Source organism: Mobula hypostoma, chromosome 7 (genome assembly GCF_963921235.1).
Source record: "Mobula hypostoma chromosome 7, sMobHyp1.1, whole genome shotgun sequence".
Taxonomy (NCBI): domain Eukaryota; kingdom Metazoa; phylum Chordata; class Chondrichthyes; order Myliobatiformes; family Myliobatidae; genus Mobula; species Mobula hypostoma.
In genome coordinates, this window is record NC_086103.1 from 62,943,596 (window position 1) to 62,963,453 (window position 19,858).

At 41.6% G+C, this 19,858-nt stretch overlaps 1 protein-coding gene across 3 annotated transcripts in view; it reads left to right on the top strand.

The window, feature by feature from the left end:
• The window catches only part of LOC134349352 (actin filament-associated protein 1-like 1), a 209,034-nt gene that overhangs the window by 169,510 nt on the left and 19,666 nt on the right, over nt 1-19,858 (top strand). For all 3 annotated transcript variants that reach the window (XM_063053532.1, XM_063053530.1, XM_063053533.1), the window contains exons 12-14: nt 2,216-2,427; nt 5,142-5,287; nt 7,546-7,627. In XM_063053532.1, coding sequence (XP_062909602.1) covers nt 2,216-2,427; nt 5,142-5,287; nt 7,546-7,627 — 440 coding nt within the window. The remainder of the gene's footprint in view (nt 1-2,215; nt 2,428-5,141; nt 5,288-7,545; nt 7,628-19,858) is intronic.

Here is a 19,858-nt window from a genome sequence, read left to right on the forward strand (position 1 = left end):
ATCACAGGCCAGTACAGTTCCAATTCTAAATTCCAGCAGAGGTTAGAATGTGTGTCTGCCTGCCACATGTCTGATCTGTTTCATGTATCTCCATCAGCCAGACACTTATCAAGGACATCTGCACCATCTGGTTAGATTGTGTGTTTCTCCTTTGCTTTTACAATGAATATAAAAATTAAATGGGTGTGTGAGTAATTAAAACAGATAACTTTATAGTCATGCTGTATAGAGAGGTTTACTGAGTGGCAGGACTAATTTAACACTTAAGGGGTGCAGGTAACTAGACTTTGGGGGTTCATAAGTTAAAATGACACAAGTATTATGAAACCCACAAACAAATAACCCTGTATAAACTTTAGCAATGTGTAGACTTGCCTTTCAACTGAGTTACAGTGGTAGGTTTGGTATAGGGGAGCAGAATTAATTATTGTCAGATGTAATAGCACCTCAGATACTGCCAAAATAAACATTGGTGTGGATTTTTAAAAATTTATTTATTTCCTTTTCTAGCCACCACACAGGTTTTGTTCTCTTGTAGTTTACTATGAGGTCAGTTCCATTGGGTATGACCTCCCCATGAGTATTTCCCTTAGGCTGCCACACCAAGTGTGATCTTATACATTTATTTATTGTCTAATGATTCACATTTGGGCTTTTTCTCTCACACCCACACGCCCATGCATCTTTAAATTCTGGCCAGGGCCTTGGATAGATGAGAGACATCCCTTCTATAGGAACTTGATAAGCCCCACTCCATCCCAACAGAAACTAACTACAGACACTATAATCAGAGACAATTTTATCAAATATGAAATGAAAGCCAATTAATTTCAATTTTAAAAAAAACTATTGTGCCCTTTTTTTATTTATAAACTGCAAATGCTATATATTTTATTCCGGTATTAGAGCCTTTGCACCCATTTCTCATGGAGTTCTAGTCATCTGGAACTTGTTTGAGTTTGTCAAAATTCACCTTATTACTTTTTTTTTATCATTTTTTGATGCATGATGTTATCATTAAGATGTGTGGTGCACCTTCTTAAATAGCTGACAGAAATTGGATCAAAAGATCACCAACAAAACCTTTTTTTTTAACTCACAGTAAAACTACGAAAGCTTCACACTGTAACTCACCATATGTGATTTAAGGATTTTTGCTGAGGCATTATTTTTATAAGCATTGATTTCCTAAAGCTGCCCTTTTGGGAGTATCCTCTGGAATTGTAGAATCTTGTGTGTCCATCTGAGAGAGCAAGCAGGCCCTCGTTTTAATATATTACTCAAAGGCAGCAGCCCCAGTAATGTAGAATTATGGCAATTCCATACAGAACTGTCAGCATGGTTTAGAAATTATGTTTCCAGAATGTAACATGAACATATGACCTGCTGACTGAGAGGCCAGCAACTAGTGTTGTGGCTCCACAGAGTAATGCAAACTAGGCTTTGAATGCAGTTATCTAAATTCAGCTGCATCCCACAGGTTAGGACACATCTGTGCAAAGAAAAACAGTGTTAACTTTTCAGGTTGAAGACCTGATGAAAAGGTCTTTGACCCAAAATGATAACTGTTTCTCTTCCCCTGGATGCGGCCTGACCTGCTGATTAGGTCCAGCATTTTTTGTTTTTATTTTGGATTTCAAGCATCAGCGGGTTTTTTTTTTGTGTGTGGTTTTCATCTCTATCACAATGGGAAGTGTGGGATAGGCATTTTCTCTCAAAGAAGAATACATGAAGGAATCTCATTTGTTGATGACTGCTACAAGGCAACAGCGGTATGTGTTTCTCAGCAGGTTCTCATCCTTGGTTGGCAAGGATTTGGTGAATAGAGGACCTGTTTACAGTATATATTTCTCCAGGAATCCATTAATTAATAATAACATAGGAAAAAAACTGTGAGATTATTTTGTTCATTTTTGTTATTAAAAAAAGAACATTGAAATTTTCTGAGAATAAGTTGGCAGATTTGTGGTTCAAAAGTGTGCTTTAGTCAATCTCAGATCCTGAAATGTTGCTGATACCTAAAACAGTGGCCAACGAGATTAAGTTTATGAAATTTAATGTGCAGCTGGATTGCATACAGCACAAGCTTGATCTTGTGAGGGGAACGTATCCCCCCCTCTCTCTCCATAATCTGGCCATTGTGCTCAAACTGTTATTATATGGAAAGTGTTTACAACAATCTAGTTTATGCCATTTGCTCTTAACCCTTTTCTAGGTTACCTCAATGTAATGGTTAATAACTATTGGAGAGAGCGTTGGTGTCGGCTGAAAGCTAACGCGCTCTACTTACACAAGGACAGGACAGATCTACGGACGCATGTAAATTCTATTGTGCTGCAGGATTGTGAAGTGGTTCCTGGATTTGGGCCAAAGCATCCCTTCGCTTTCCGGATCCTTCGAAGTGGACAGGACATTTGTGTTCTAGAGGTGCAGTTTATTATGAATTGCAATTCGTTTTTTAATTCTGAAGCAGCCATTTGCTAGTTACGCTTCTAAAAAATAAGCTTTAAAAATACGATTAGCTAAAGTGAACATTCTACCTCTCGTGTTTATTATCATCCATTTCAGCTCGCCTGAATTTAGGAGAATTGCTCTGTGAGAGGCTCAGTCAGTTAATGCAACATTCCCGTGAAGTGAACATAGCATTCAGAGGAGCTGCACAGACCAGAAATATTCTAGATTTGATTAGAAGTCAAAGGAGACTATGAATACTGGAATATAGAACAGAAACAGAAGGCTGGAAGAACTCAGCAGGTCACATTGCACCTGTATAGGAAGTAGGAAGAAGTCAAGATTCCAGTTGAGACCCTGCATCAGGACTGATAGGAAGAGAAAAGATTGCTAGTGTATACCAGTACATTGGGCTTGTGTTAGAGGCTGGTAGGTGATAACTGAAACCAGACGTGGAGGTTTGATGGGCAGATGGAACCAAGTGGTGGGAGGGGAAGAGAGGGATGAATCAAAGGGAGATGAAATCTGGGTAGACGGGTGGTTTTGTCTGGTCGAAGAACAGTAGGGTATGGATTACCTGAAATTGGATAGTTCTATATTCATAGCATTGAGTTCTAAGCAACCCAGTTGGGAAAAGAGATGCTTTTATATGGACTCTTAGTAGAAGTGCAGAAGGCTGAGGACAGACAGGTGAGTGTGGGATGGGGATGGAGAGTTAAAATGACATGCAATTGGAAGCTTGAGATGGCTGTTGAGACAGGGTGCAAGTGCTCAGTAAATTGCTGTTGTTTGACTCTTTTCCTCGGACGGGGGGGACGGTGATGGCAGGCAAGTGGAGGGCTCCACTAAGACAGAGGGGAAGCCACACTTCCAGAAGAGGTAGGACATACTCATGAGAACAGATGCAGCAGAGAAAAGGAAATTTGAATGCAATCCTTATAGAAGTCAGGGTGGGAGGAGGTATATTTGAAGTATCTGTGGGATTCCGTCGGTTTATTTAAGACATCAGCAACAAGCCTATCTCCTGAAATGGATACACAGAAATTCAGAAAAGGAAGAGAAGTGTCAGAGATTGTGCAGGTGATTTTGAAAACGGGTGGCAAAGGTGATAAAACTGAAGATTTCTGCAGGAGGCAGCACTGATGCAGTTGTTGATTTAGAGGAGAAAGCTGTGGTACAGGCAAGTACTTCAGTAGGTTTGCAAGAGAGCTATTCCACGTGACCAACAAAACATCAAGTCTAGCTGGGGCGCGGGTTGGCCCTTTGATGTGTAGGAAGTGGGAGGAATCGAAACTGAAGTCACCGCGGGCAAGGACAAGCTCTGTCAAGTGGATAAGAGTATTCATGGAGAGGAACTGATGGGGTCTTTTGTTCCAGAATGAACAAATTCAGATTTGATTACATGTTTTTACATTAGCTGAATTCAACCAGAATATTGCAAGTAATGCTACAATTGATTTTAACATCTCCTAATTACAATGGATCTCCTGATCCTAATTGCTATCTTTGCTAGAAGTGTAAAGAGGAGGTGAAGAATGACTCAGGCTGTTTAGAATTAAAACAACATGACACATTACTGCACAAAAATCAGGCCATTCGACCCAGCAGATCTACCTCCTGAGTTTGTGCTTCACACAGGTTTCCTTTGACTTCATCTTAAACGATCCCTATGATCTTCATCTCCAAATTGCTGTTGCTCGACTCTTTTCCTCAGGGTTAGAGCAGACAAGTGGAAATGGGGAAAATGTGTGTGAGGGCACCACTACGGCAGAAGGGGAGCCACACCTCCAGAAGAAGTAGGACATTTTATCTGAAATGTAAACCCTCACTCCTTCCCCCGGATCCCCAATCACCCAGCCCACTCCAACACTTAGGCTCTGGTATTATGAATATTACCACTGCTTGTCCAAGACAATCATTGCCGCATCTCACAACAATTCCGTTGTGTAATTTTAAAGGTGTCAATCAGGTTCATAACCTTTTCTGCTTGAACCTCTTCATAACTTTGAAGAGCTCTAAGGTCAACTTTCAATACTTGCTCTCTTTTCCAAAATGCCAAACAAACAATAGGAAAATGAGAAAATGCAGACTTGATAGAGGACCAATGTACAAGAAAGAGCCTGTTATTGGACAGTAAGGGCTCATTTGTGCTTGAATAGCTTCTGATGTTTACTGTCAGTGTTCACTCATAAACAATAACATTTCAGGTAAAATATTTAAAAAGTCAACACCCTTCAGGAAACAAAAAAAAAATCATAAAATTGTCAAAATAAAACAAAATAATATTAATTTTTTTGTTGATGATTATATGATCCAAATGTGATTTTCAAGTGTATTTTCAAGAATAATCTGTAGTAAAATATGAAATTATGTTTTAGGTTTTAAATAATATTTAAATCCTTAATATTTTGTGATTTAAAATAATTTCATGTTATGAGTTCAATCAGTGTCTGAGAGCGCTTTGTAAAAGTAATGTGCTTCTATCGATAAAGGAGCACAATGGGACAAAATAATTTCTAGTGGAAGTTGAAGTTAAAATCAATATGAAATAATGTACCTCAGGCACTGGTGATTTGGTTGATAAATATGAATAAAGTTTCCAATTGATATTGTAAGATTCATTTTGCCATATGAATTTAATAACTTGTGCTGAAGTGTTGTTTGTTTTTCATCTTTTATGTCGTATACAGACTAGCTCTTCCGAAGAGATGGGTAGGTGGCTGGGGCTCCTGCTGGCTGAGACAGGCTCCACCACAAAACCAGAGGCTCTGCATTACGACTATGTGGACGTGGAAACAATAGCCAACATTGTGGATGCAGTCAGACATTCCTTCTGGTGAGAACTCTATCCATAATGTACAAAATGAAAAAAGAAAACTGTTCTTTTGTTGCTGTTGGCAGTTTTATGTTATATTAGAAGGACAAACCGCGCTTTACTCCATCTAAAAATGGAAACCAGTATTAAAATAGAAAAGCTCTGAAGGAATTTAGCCAATTTTATGAGCTGCTGTTATTTGTTTATTCTTAATTCAGCAATACAGCACGGAGTAGGTCCTTCAACTCTTGCCGCCCCTGCAAACCACCGCCAGACCAGATTAACCCCGAGCAACACACACAAAATGCTGGAGGAACTCAGTAGGCCGGGGAGCATCTATGGAAAAGAGTAAACAGTCAATGTAAACAGTCTGTCTTGATGAAGGGTCCCAGCCCCAAAATGTCGACTGTTTGCTCTTTTCCATGGATACTGCCTGGCCTGCTGAGTTCCTCCAGCATTTTGTGTGTGTTGCTTGGTTTTCCAGCTTCTGCAGATTTTCTCATATTTCAGATAAACCCTAACCTAATCACGGGACAATTCACAATGACCCTTTAACCTACCTACAGAACAGCTCTGGATTTAACCCCAAACTCTGGAACACCCCAAGCTGAAATAGTGTTGCACTAACGACTACGCTGGGGTAGTGCCATTTAATACCTCTCCTTCCCAACAGCCTCCTGAAGGTTCTACATGTATATCATGTCAGTCTTGCTTTTTCATGTTACTCTTTGAATAAGAGGTACAGCAATTAACTGAAGGCAGCAAAGTTCGTATAATCAAAGTTCATATATGTCACCATATTCTACCCTTGCAGGTATTCGCAGTAAATGGAAAGAAACACATTAGGAAAACTAAACTCAAACACAGACGAACAACAAATGTGCAAAAGGCAACAAATTTTGCAATTTAAAAAAAGAAAAAGAAAATAATAATAATATATAAATAATACTGAGAACATGATTTGTAGAGTCCCTGAAACTGATTCCATAGATTTGAAGTTGTCCACTCTGGCTGAGGAGCCTGATGGTTGAGGGGTAATAACTGTTCATGAATTTGGAGGTGTGGGTCCCGAGGCTCCTGTACCTCCTTCCTGATTGCAGCAGCAAGAAGAGAACACGGCTTGAATAGTGGGGCTCCTTGATGATGGATGCTGCTTTCCCGTGACAGTGTTCCTTGTAGACGTGCTCAATGGTGGGGAGGGCTTTACCTGCGATGGACTGCGCTATATGCACAACCTTTTGTGGGCTTTTCTGTTCAAGGGTAATGCCAGGTCATGATGCAACCAGTCAGTACATTCTCCGCTGTGCGTCTATAGAAATTTGTCAAAGTTTTAGATGACATGCCAAATCTTTGCAAGCTTCTAAGAAAGTAGAGGCACTGCCATGTATCCTTTATAATGGCATTTATAATGGACCCAGGGCAGATCCTTTGAGTTAGTAACCCCGAATTACTAACCCTCTCCACCTCTGACCCCTGATGAGGACTAGCTCATGGACCTCCAGTTTCCTCCTCCTGTAGTCAATAATTAACTGGTTTCGGTGGCATTGAATGAGAGGTTGTTGTTTTGGCTCCATTCAGCCAGATTTTTAAACTTCCTCTTGCATGCTGATTAATCACCACCTTTGATTCAGCCAACGGCAGTGGGGTCACCAACAAGCTTAAAAATGGTATTAGAGCTGTACTTAGGCCCACAGTCGTAAGTATAAAGCAAGTCTTAACTCACACCAGAAGCATGTACAAGAGTGTATCAAAATCATATCACATTTGTTTATTTAGAGGTACTGCGTGGAACAGACTCTTCCAGCCCAACGTGCTGCATTCTCCTACAACCCACCTATTTAAGTCTACGGGACAATTTACATTGACCAGTTAACCTACTAACCGGTACATCTTTTCACTATGGAGGAAACCGGAGCACCTGGAGGAAAGCTACACAGTCAGAGGAAGAACACACAAACTTGTTACAGATGGTGCCAGAAATTAAATTCCGAACTCTGACACACCAAGCTGTAATAACATCGTGCTATGCTACTGCGGTCTACTCAGTTCATAAAGGCCCACTTACATGGACTATAATTTGTGGATTTGGACTGTGACTGCAAATAAGCTATTTAAAGAAGGTGCCACTTGTAAACTAAAACAATTCTAGGTAGTAATTAGAAGCAAAAAGAACTTTCCTCCTTAGCCTCTGGATGACAAAATATACTGGCATGCTTTTGTTTCTCAGAGTGGAATATGATCACATTTATTAAATGGATCTATTTTACTTCATTACGCAGGTGGGCTACTTCCTCAAATAACTCAGCACTTTATCTGTGTGATTCCAGAACATATGATGACGTTCCATATGAAAAAGTACAGGTGAGCTGTTTAGTGGTAAGCAGTACCCTAAAGATGCACTCAGATAGAAATCAAACATATGATGCAGAAGATTATCTCTAGCAGATATTTTTAAAATTACCAATGTTCTGAATTTTGTGTTTGGAGCCAACAATGTACTACATGGTAGTGGGACAAATCAGATTCCAACTTCTGAAGTACAGGTACAGTATATATGTGCATAGTTAATGCACGGGTCCAAAAAAATCCAATAAGGGACCTTGCACTCCTCCACAAGATGCAAAGTTGTTGCCTATAGCCCACATTGAACTGAATCTAACAAGGCAATGCTGAGGCAAACTGGCTTCGTACTAAAAATATAGGTGAAAATTTTGGATTCCATACATTCAAAAATGAGAGTTTTAAATGATGTGATAAATAATCAATGTGATCAGCTCTTAAAATTTATTTTTATTTGCTCGGAAGAAAGTCAGTACCAGCTATTTTTAAAAATCTAGTGTTATTATTTCACTTTTGTCTCTCTGCCATAGTCACACGTCTATTGTAGTACTTAACGTACATTAGTTTTAAAATGGTGTCTGCTTTGTCCTTACTATAATCTTAGAGCATGCCACAGGATAAAATTGTATGCAAAATCTTTTGCTCAATATGTTAAAAACCTTTCAGGGCTTGTGGGCAAATTATTGAATCTTTCACGTGGATCTACGTACAGTATGTGGATAACGTGCATTTGTTGAAACAGTCTGGCCACACAGCAGTTACATCTGTCACTGTGCAGGCATTAGTTGGGGTCATCGGAGTTGTAATAAATTGTTCAATATTTCCACTATTACTGCCAAGCCAAGCTTCCAAACAGTTCACCCAAGCTGAGCAGTTTTATAACAGCAGATGCAGTCTGCTTTGAGGTCCAGCCATTATATCTAATTTGGACAAGTTTATTTGCTGTTGTGCGTTTGACCTGTCAAAGTATATAAATAAAATACAAAGTGTAGACTGGTGAAAGCGTATGAAAGAAAATGGGTAAGATGTGTATCACTTTATTCATTTGCATGAGCACTTGTATCATCTGTGCCAAGGAAAGCCATTGTGCAGTGCCACTTTAGCACATGTTTTCATGAATGATTTACAGCCCTCTGCTTTTCTTGCTTTGCTTGCTCTCATGGCTTGTAGATGCTTGCAGGGGGCACCCAGCTAGATCTTAATAACTGATTAGAACATGCTTGATCTCGAAATACTAAGGCAGTTATCAGTGAGATGAAGAACAAGCACTGTTGCTTAGTTACTCATCACAAAAATTACCTAGTTGTAGCTCATATAACCACTTACTTGAAGAATTTCCAAGTCTTAGCTTTAAGCACCTGCCTTCTTGATGTATATGTTTGTTTCCTCTTTTCCAAAAAAAGATTTTAATCTCCAAAACTCAAATACATTTACATCCACCATTCAAAACATTCCATGTTTTGTTCTTCTATTACTGCCCTAAATTTCTCCCTCCATATGAAGAATTCGCCTTATTATTCACAGTAACCCAGAATCGAACCTGCTGACATGCATAATCTCAACAGTTTTTATTTAAACTAATCTCTTTGTTTGCCACCCATTGACATCCACTGTCTATTCCGTCCTGCCCTTTAAGGTTCTGCAGTCCTCTTCCTTCCAGAATGCCAAGCACAGAAATTAATTGCACAGTGTGCCAATTCAACTCAAAGGAAGTCACAACATCAAGATTGTGTAGGTCTCGCTGAGCGTGTCTGACCAGCATTGTGCCACAGTCACCTTCTTAATTTGTACCCAGAATAAAACAGTTCCCCAGGCTTTGTTGCAGTAGGGCACTTATTTGTGCTAAAGTTTGTAAATTCACAGATGGGTTATAAAATAATAACTAACTCATAGTGCATTCAGGTTCATCTGCTTTCCATAAGAGATTGTGATATCTTTGGGGTATTTACATTAAACAGTAAAACAATAGAGCTACATTAATGTAAAGCTGTCACCAGGATAAATAGCTGATCTCTATATAAGCTCATTTCCAAATAGCTCATTTCTATGTAAGCATAGAAAGATTTGAAAAATTGTAATTGAGCCTAACGTAAGGTCCTGTTCTGGTTCAGAACAGGATGTTTAATTTTCCATTTAAATTTCCACATCAAAAGAGCATTGTTCCAGATGGCAAAACTATATAAGAAACAGGAAGTTACTGAATTAAGAATGGCTTTGATTAAATGGACACAGAATATTGGAGCTGCAGGTGTGACAGTTTTTATGTTTTTAGTGGAAGTTGCTCGAAACCTAAGTGATGCTGTTCCCATTAATGAATGTAGGGAACTCGATTCTGTCAGTTGACTGCACTGGAGAAGGTAAACTTTATTACGGAATAAGTTTTTCCCATCTATTGCCTTGATTTACACTGTATTATCTCCTATTGCATTCAGACTAAAAGGTGTCCTTCTACGGAATACATCATCACTGGCTGATTATAAGCTCAGTTACTTGCAAAGTTGATTTTTTTAAGTAATCCTTTTAAAGACCTTTTCTGTGGATGCAAGTGACACAACATTCAATTACAACCAGCCTTTTAATCTCTGAGATCAAAGCAATTGCATTGAACTCAGTAGGTTTCAATAGGCACCTTTAATGTCAGAGAAATGCATACAATATACATACTGAAATTCTTTATGTATTCTCCTTTATGAAACATAGAAACATAGAAAATAGGTGCAGGAGTAGGCCATTCGGCCCTTCGAGCCTGCACCGCCATTTATTATGATCATGGCTGATCATCCAACTCAGAACCCCGCCCCAGCCTTCCCTCCATACCCCCTGACCCCCGTAGCCACAAGGGCCATATCTAACTCCCTCTTAAATATAGCCAATGAACTGGCCTCAACAGTTTCCTGTGGCAGAGAATTCCACAGATTCACCACTCTCTGTGTGAAGAAGTTTTTCCTAATCTCGGTCCTAAAAGGCTTCCTCTCTATCCTCAAACAGTGGCCCCTCGTTCTGGACTTCCCCAACATCGGGAACAATCTTCCTGCATCTAGCCTGTCCAATCCCTTTAGGATCTTATACGTTTCAATCAGATCCCCCCTCAATCTTCTAAATTCCAACGAGTACAAGCCCAGTTCATCCAGTCTTTCTTCATATGAAAGTCCTGCCATCCCAGGAATCAATCTGGTGAACCTTCTTTGTACTCCCTCTATGGCAAAGATGTCTTTCCTCAGATTAGGGGACCAAAACTGCACACAATACTCCAGGTGTGGTCTCACCAAGGCCTTGTACAACTGCAGTAGTACCTCCCTGCCCCTGTACTCGAATCCTCTCGCTATAAATGCCAGCATACCATTCGCCTTTTTCACCACCTGCTGTACCTGCATGCCCACTTTCAATGACTGGTGTATAATGACACCCAGGTCTCGTTGCACCTCCCCTTTTCCTAATCGGCCACCATTCAGATAATAATCTGTTTTCCTATTTTTGCCACCAAAGTGGATAACTTCACATTTATCCACATTAAATTGCATTTGCCATGAATTTGCCCACTCACCCAACCTATCCAAGTCACCCTGCATCCTCTTAGCATCCTCCTCACTGCTAACACTGCCACCCAGCTTCGTGTCATCCGCAAACTTGGAGATGCTGCATTTAATTCCCTCATCCAAGTCATTAATATATATTGTAAACAACTGGGGTCCCAGCACTGAGCCTTGCGGTACCCCACTAGTCACCGCCTGCCATTCTGAAAAGGTTATTCTCTCTCCGTTAGTCTTGCGAGAGCATGGATCTGCACCTGGAAAGTCTCACTCTCCAGGGCACAGGCCTGGGCAAGATTGTATGGAAGACCAGCAGTTGCCCATGCTGCAAGTCTCCCCTCTCCACGACACCGATGTTGTCCAAGGGAAGGGCATTAGGACCATACAGCTTGGCACCAGTGTCATTGCAGAGCAATGTGTGATTAAGTGCCTTGCTCAAGAACACAACACGCTGCCTTGACTGGGGCTTGAACTCACGACCTTCAGCTCGCCAGTCGAATGCCTTAACCACTTGGACCACTTGGCCACATGCCCACACACATTCTCTCTCCACGTAAGTGAATATTGATGTCATGTTAGAGAATCACTAATGAATGAATTTCCCAATAAAATATTCATGTAGAGATGCTGGAAATCCAAGCAACACACACAAAATGCTGAAGGAATTCAGCAGGCCAGGCAGCATCTATGGAAAAGAGTACAGTTGACGTTCCAGCCTGAGACCCTTCATTGGGACGGGAAAAAAAGATAAGCAGTCAAAGTAAGAAAGAGGGCGCAGGGAAAGAAGAACCACAAGGTGATAGGTGAAATCAGGAGGGGGGGAGGGGTGAAGTAAAGAACTGGGAAGTTGATTGGTGAAAGAGATACAGGACTGGAAAAGGGGGAGTCTGATAGGAGAGGATAGAGAACATGGAAGAAAGAAAAAAGGGAGGAGCACCAGAGGGAGGTCATAGGCAAGTAAGGAGATAAGGGGAGAGAGGGAAATGGGAATGTGGAATGGAGAAGAGGAGGGGAGGCGTTACCAGAAGTTTGAGAAATTGATGTTCATGCCATCAAGTTGGAGGCTACCCAGATGAAATGTAAGTGTTGCTCCTCCAACCTGAGTGTGGCCTTATTGCGACAGTAGAGGAGGCCATGGACTGGTTTGTCGAAATGGGAATGGGAAGTGGAATTAAAATGGGTGTCCCACTGGGAGATACCTCTTTTTCTGGCAGACAGCTTGTAAGCACTCAGCAAAGCGGTCTCCCAATCTGTATCAGGTCTCAGCGATATACAGGAGGCCACACCGGGAGCACCAGATACAGTAGATAACCCCTACAGACTCACAGGTGAAGTGTCGACTCACCTGGAAGTACTGTTTGGGGCCCTGAATGGTAGTGAAGGGGGAGATGTAGGGGCAAGTATAGTACTTTTTTCCGCTTGCAAGGATAAATGCCGGGAAGTTTATCAGGGAGTAGGAAAGAATGGACAAGAGAGTCACGTAGGGAGCAGAAAGCAGAAAGTGAGGGGGAGGAAATTATGTGCTTGGTGATGGGATCTCGCTGGAGATGGTGAAAGTTACAGAGAATTATGCGCTGAACACAGAGGCTGGTGGGGTGGTAGGTGAAGACAAGTGGGGTGGCGGGAGGATGAAGTGAGGGTAGGCGTGCGAAATGGAAAAGGTTTGGCTGAGGGCAGCGTTGATAATGGAGGAAGGTAAGCCCCTTTCTTTGAAGATGGAGGGTATCTCCTTAGTTCTAGAATGAAATGCCTCATCCTGAGACCAGGTACAGTAGAGATGGAGGAATTGAGAGAAGAGAGTTGCATTTTTACAATAACAGGGTGAGAAGAGGTATAGACCAGGCAGCTGTGAGGATCAGTAAGTTTATAATAGGTATCAGTAGGTAAGCTGTCTTCAGAGATAGAGACAGAGAGGGAGGGAGGTGTCGGAAATGGACCAGGTAAATTTGAGGGCAGAGTGGAAGTGGAGGCAAAGTTGATGAAGTTGACGAGCTCGGCGTGGGTGCAAGAAGCAGCACCACTGCAGTCATCGATGTAGTAAAGGAAAAGTTGGGGAGCGATACCACTGTAAGCTTGGAACATAGACTGTTCCACATAGCTGACAAACAGGCAGGCATAGCTGGGACCCATGCTAGTGTGCATGGCTACACCTTCTGTTTGAAGGTAGTGGGAGGAGCCAAAGGAGAAATTATTAAGAGTGAGGACAAGTTGTGCATCAAACAGAGGGGAGTGGTGGTGGAGGGGAACTGGTTGGGTCTGGTGTCCAGAAAGAAACAGAGAGCTTTGAGGCCTTCCAGGTGGGGGAGATGGAGGTGTATAGGGACTGGATATCCATGGTGAAAATAAAATGATCAGGGCCAGGGAACTTGAAATCATTGAAAAGATCACAGATGTAGGTAGGAAGGGACTGGACCAGGGGGAATAAAATTGAGTCGAGGTATACAGATACAAGTTCAGTAGGGCAGGAACAAGCAGAAACAATAGGTCTACCTGGACTGGTGCTCCTTAGTGGGGTTGTGTTCAAGAGGTAAGTAAGAGGAAGTGTCTGGCAGTTGTCACTGGGACTCAGCATGGTGGAGGTCAGTGCTCCAGACTACTACAGCATCCCCCTTATCTGTGGGTTTGATGGTGAGATCGGGATTAATGCAGAGAGCAGTGTGTTCGGAAGGAGTGAGGTTGGAATTAGAGAGAGGAGTGGTGAGCTCGAGACAGTTGATGGTCCATTGGCAGTTAACTATGAAAAGATTCAGAGCGGGGTGTCCAGGAAGAGGAGGAGGGTTGAAGATGGGAGAAGAGATCATCAGTGCAGGCTGGAGAGTCCTTGCCGAAGAAGTAGGCCAAGAGACGGAGGCAGCGGAAGAAGAGCTCAGTGGCATGGTGGGAGCAGAACTCTCTGAGATGTGGGGCAGGAGAGCAAAGGTTCATGTACAATACAGTACAGTGAGCTAATTTTAATCTTTTTGTGGTGGTTCTGATTAAACCCATTTTTAACTATATGGGTTTTATATTATCAACACATACTTTAAACAAGATTTCATCTGGTACTTTTTCTAACACATTAAAACCTTATCCCAGAGAAGGACCTGTGGAGATATCATTCAATGCAAGTAGTTAAGACATCCCTGTAGGAAGCCATAATAAAAGGTGTTATAATAAGGGACTAGAAAAATTAATGTAACAAACAATGTCAATGTGGTTTTATAAAAGGAAAAATATACATTTAACCAGTTTTAGCATGGATAGAAGATGGGGTGAGTAATAGGCAATAAGTAGGTCTTTATTCACTTAACAAGGTGTAATAAATGAGATCAGTACTGAGACTTCAATGTTTTCTACGCAATTTAAGTGATTTGGTTGAAGGCTCCAAAAAGTGTGAGCGCTATATTTACAAATGAGACAATTTCTCATAACTGCTTTTTAAAAATAGCTGCTCTCTATTTCCTGCAGCAATAAAGGTGGACAAATAAGGTTTCTACTTACCTGAGCATCTCAATCAATGAATCAATATATAAAAATAAGGGTCGTCTATGGAAATGAGACAAAGTATTTCCTTAGAGGGTCATGAGTGTCTGGGACTCTTTCTCAAAGGACAATGGAAGTGTAATCTGTAAAATGATTAAGACAGAGGTAGACAGATTCTTAATAAGCAAGAGAATGAAAGGTCATCAAGGTCGAATGGAATGAGAGTTGAAGTAATCTGGATGGCATCCGTTAGTCTCGCGAGACCATGGACCTGCGCCTGGAAAGTCTGGCCTTCAGTCTCTCCAGGGCACAGTCCTGGGCAAGGTTGTATGGAAGACCAACAGTTGCCCTAGCAGCAAGTCTCCCCTCTCCACAACACTGATGTTGTCCAAGGGAAGGGCAAGGGCCGATAGTGTCGTCGCAGGAGTTGCCAGAGCGAGGTTGAAAGCAACATCGGACTGTCTTAGGGACTCCAGCTCTGGATTTGTCCTCAGGGTTTACTCCCGAAGCCTTTCCCATGAGTGGGTACGGCCGCAAGGCAGCGGAGGTTTGAAATCAGAGTTTTCCCTCTCTTAGATGGACTGCCTTCCCAAGCTGACGAGCTCCATCTACCTGAAGCACTGATTTTAAGGCACCAGGACCCGCATTCGCCCCTTCTCTGGTCAGTAGAAATAGTTCTGCAGGGCTTAGAGGCTAAGCCACACGAGAAGGCCAGGAGTTGGACTTGGTTGTCGGAGGCTACTTGAGGCGCACGCCGTGAGGAGCACTTTTAGGTAGTGGGAGCTTATCCCCACTACCACTCCTCAGCTTGACAACCTTGGAACCTTGGGAGTTGAAGTAATATGATCTTATTAAATGGCCGGGCAGGCTCAGGGGGTAGAACGGCTTGCTGTGACTGCTGATTCATGTGCCCTTATGTAGCAATTGAATTCACTTCAGTTTCTTTCTAACATCTCATTGCCATCGCAGGGATTCTTGGACACCTTCACATAATTGCTATGAAACTACTAAAAGTCAAACTGTGATTTTTACATAATGAGGTGGTTATCCATCGTGTCTGATGATGACAGAGTTTTTAAAGTGGAAAAGCCGTTCACTGGGTCTGTTCGACTCTCTCGATCTCAGGAGTCAGTTTTCATTGGTACAAAAAAGTGTCACAAGCTGAGGTCTTCCTTGGTTGCAGTGGATGACCACTGTTCTGTGCCTCATCGTGCCCTCCGCTCTCCACGGAGCATTGCAGAACCACCTTCCTGGCCAATGGATCTCACTGTAGATCTCATCCACCCAGCCCAGCTGACTTTGTATGCTGGGACATGCATGTCTCTATCTCACTGGGATGTGAGGCTTCCGGCTACCCTCAGCTGGTTTAGCATGCCTGCTAAAGCTGTCTACTGCGCTGTGGCCACTGTCACCTGCAAACAGCTATTTGGAGCCACAGCTGAGATCCTAGTGTCCAGTGGGGGCCAAAAGTGAGTGAGCCAGTCTGGAATGGACATGACAAGCCCTTTCACCAGAGGTGCTCATCTCTCCCTGGAGACCTCATACACCCCTTTTACACGATACCAGTGAGTTGTTGTCAGCTAATGTGACTTAATCCAAAACCCCAATGAATGTAAAATTTTAGCTTATGAAGCCTTTTAAGAAATATGAAGACAGGCCTCAGTCATCCCCACACCCGTATGTTAAATGCAATTTCCCTTTACTTTGTAGCAACTTCACATTAGTTTCCTGGTGAATGAGAAAGTGGTCTGCTGCTGAAAACTTTCACAGATGTTTCCTCCAGCAGCCACTGACAAACTCAATCTCAACTACATCTCAACACAATGGTAATTAAAAACTCACAGAACATTGTTTTCCATACTGCTGTGGCCAGGGCAAGCTCGTGGAGGATGACAGAGGGGAACACCTTGGCCAACTATTATGCTTTAACACATTCCTCTCAGAAGAAAGAACAAAGGAAAGCCGGGCATTTTTTCTTTAGGTTCTAGATTTTCCTGATACAGCTTTACGTCACATCATTCAACCTCATCATTGTTCCCTTTCTGAATTAACTGATCTGTCATACTGTACATTCAAATGCTTTTCTGAAATTAGCAATGGGGTGCCAACAACCATTTACATCAGGGTGTGAACCAGCTTCAAAAATTGAAGAAGTAAAATATTGTGGAGCAGAGAGGTTAAAAAATTCATGCCCAGAGAGCAGATAATTTTTTTTTAATATCTGCACCCACAGGCCAATTTCATTGGCTGGGGACAAGGTGGGTGATTAAAATTTAACTCAAAGTTCTGAAGAGAAATGGTTATCATTTAAAAAATAGAAATTAAACAGATTTTATAGTGACTGCACAAGAAATTATCACTCTTAGGATGATCTTACGTTCTCAATCATTCAAAGTTCAAACCAATTCTTTTTTATCAAAGTCTATATTTGTTACTTTGAGATTCGTTTTCTTGCAGGAATTTACAAGGGAAAAAAAGAAATAATAGGATTTTACAAAAAACAGGCAGACTGATAAACACTTATGGGCAAAGGTAGGCTGCAAATAAAAATAATACTGAGAACATGAGTCATAAAGAGTCCTTGAAAGTGAATCTGTAGATTGTAGAATTAGTTCAGAGTAGTGTTAAATGAAATTATCCATGCAAGTTCAGGAGCCTGCTAGTTATAGGATAATAACTGTTTTTGAACATGGTGATGTGGGGCTGAAGGCTTCTGACCTTGACAAAATGAATCTCAAGATAGTATATAGTGATATATATGTACTTTGATAATAAATTTACTTGGAACTTTGCACCTTCTACTCAATGGTAGTAGTGAGCAGAGGGCATGGCATGAATGCTGAGGGTCTCTGATGATAGATGCTGCTTTCTTGTGGCAACACTCCACGCCAATGTACTCCGAGGAGGCCTCAGTCTGTAATGGACTCGGCTATATCCACTACTTTCAGTAGCCTTTTTCTGTTTCTCTTTGATTCCGTCCACTCTTTGATTCTATTTCAGATATGCCATTGACAGATCTCACTACTTATCTATTTTCATATTAAATTTATAGCAGTCTTTAAAACTTGTGTTCTTCCAACAAACTTTAAGCATGAGCATGGAAGCTATTGACAGGTGTGACATAAAAGCCAGACTATTTAACCTTTGCAGGCCTCCAGTTTCCTATGAGCCTCATATAATTTATGACTACCACAGGTCCACCTCTGATCTGAGAAGCTATTCCCATAAACTTTCACAGGAACAAATGCTTTTCCCACTTTTGTCTCCAGAGAGTACTTCCCAGACTGAGGGAAGGGTGGGTTGGGTGGGGGGGGGGGAGATGGGGGAGGGGCAATAATACAGTGGGAATTGAGCCTTTTGAAAAGAAAACAGCTGCTTTCAATGCCTTTCCTCACAAGATCTGTTTCATAAACCTGCTTTGCCTTTGTTTTTCTTAATTGTGGTAGACTAGCAAGGATGTGATTGCTGGACTCTCATGGGATCAATGGTTCTTTCCCCCACCATGCATATATTCAGTGAGTTCCTGAAGCTGCAATGCTGAAAAGACCCAGTAGGCACAGTAATACACAATAGATTCACAAATGCATAATACTTAGTCGACGAAAGTTTCTTGTCAATAGGGTGATAACCTATAAAGAGGAAATCTTGTAAAGCCTACCCCTCTCCACTTATACACCATAGTGAGTTTCTTTTTTTATCTGAATAGAACAAAACATCCTGTTTTTGCATTCCTTTAGCTTTTGATTATTACTGGTGTGTGGACATGTTTAATAAGCATTCAAACAGATGGAAAGTATTTTGAAAAAATGTAATATGTAACAAATGGGTCTTTACTTGGTTTCCTCTCTCAGACAGATCCCAAAAGAAAGAATTAAAGACTCTTCATATTGCATCTTATTATATCTAACCAAAGCAACACTTTCAGAAGTGTGACAGCTTTTGGAATTGAAGGAAATATGACCGCCAATTGTGCATGGCAAGATCCCACAGGGTATCAGAACATACTGCACTTGCATTTTCCCTCTCAAAGGCAGTGACACTTGGTCAGATATTTAGGTATTTAACTAAACCCCAACCTCCCATTTCTCTACATGGTCTTGAAAATGATAAATAGCAATTGAATACTGTACCAACACCAACTCCTATTTTTTCTTATCCCAGGTGCTACAGATGCTAATACAGTCATGAAAGTAGCCAGATGGCAAATTTCCTTTCAAAATCAAAACTTTGCAGATACTGAAAATCTGAAGCAAAAAAAAACAGATGCTGGAAGGGCTCAACAGATTGGGAAAAAACTGCGAGACGAGAAAGAGCATTGATTGGTTGTGGCTAAAGGCTGATTTATACTTGTGCGTCAAATTTACGCCATAGGTACTGCGTACCCTACGCATTAGGTGACGTGCACCTCCCCAAAAATGTAACTACACGTCCGGCGACGCAGACCGCAACAACTGTGATTGGTCAGCTTGGTAGCATCACATTTCCTCATACGCATTTCTGGTTGCTTTTCTCCGCCATGTCTGTAAACTGATGTGAAATAAATGGTTGGAGACGATGAACCAAATCGTCAAATCTACCTGCCAACATCCGAAAATATTTGAAATGCATTTCCTCGTCCATGTCTCTCACAAAGAAACTCAACACAGTGGCATAGAAACGCCACCACCAACTAGCATTTTGGCGGTGAATTGCAGAGCGACGCAGACACAACTACGCATGCTCGCTACGGTGTAGCGCTACGCAAAAGTATAAATCAGCCTATAGAGTCTTCCACATGAAATGTTAACTGCTTTTCCTTCCAGACCTGCTGCCCCACTTATTGTGGTAAATTCTTTTGATTACATTAACAACAAGGTGAAAAGAGAAGAGTAGACTCTCCCCCCCCGCAAAAAAAATGGTTTCTTTTCCCCAGCTTTGCCTCTTCTTTCAGTAGATGTCTGAGACAAGCAAAGTACAGAGGGTCCAGACCAGCATTGGGACCATGTGGCAAAAGCAATTTTTCTCCAATTATCCTTCTACATTTCTTATGACATCATAGAAGGCCATCCAGCCTGTGCTGGCTCTCAAAATTTCTATCAGTTCTGTTCCCTCACTTATTTTCCTGTAGCCCATGTTCTTTTACGTATTCATCAATCCTTACCTAACCTACACAGTCGGCAATTTACAATAGTCAATTAACCTACTAGCCAGTATATCTTTGGGATGTGGGAGGAAATTGGAGCACCTGTGGTGAACACACAAGGACACAGCAAGGAGTAGG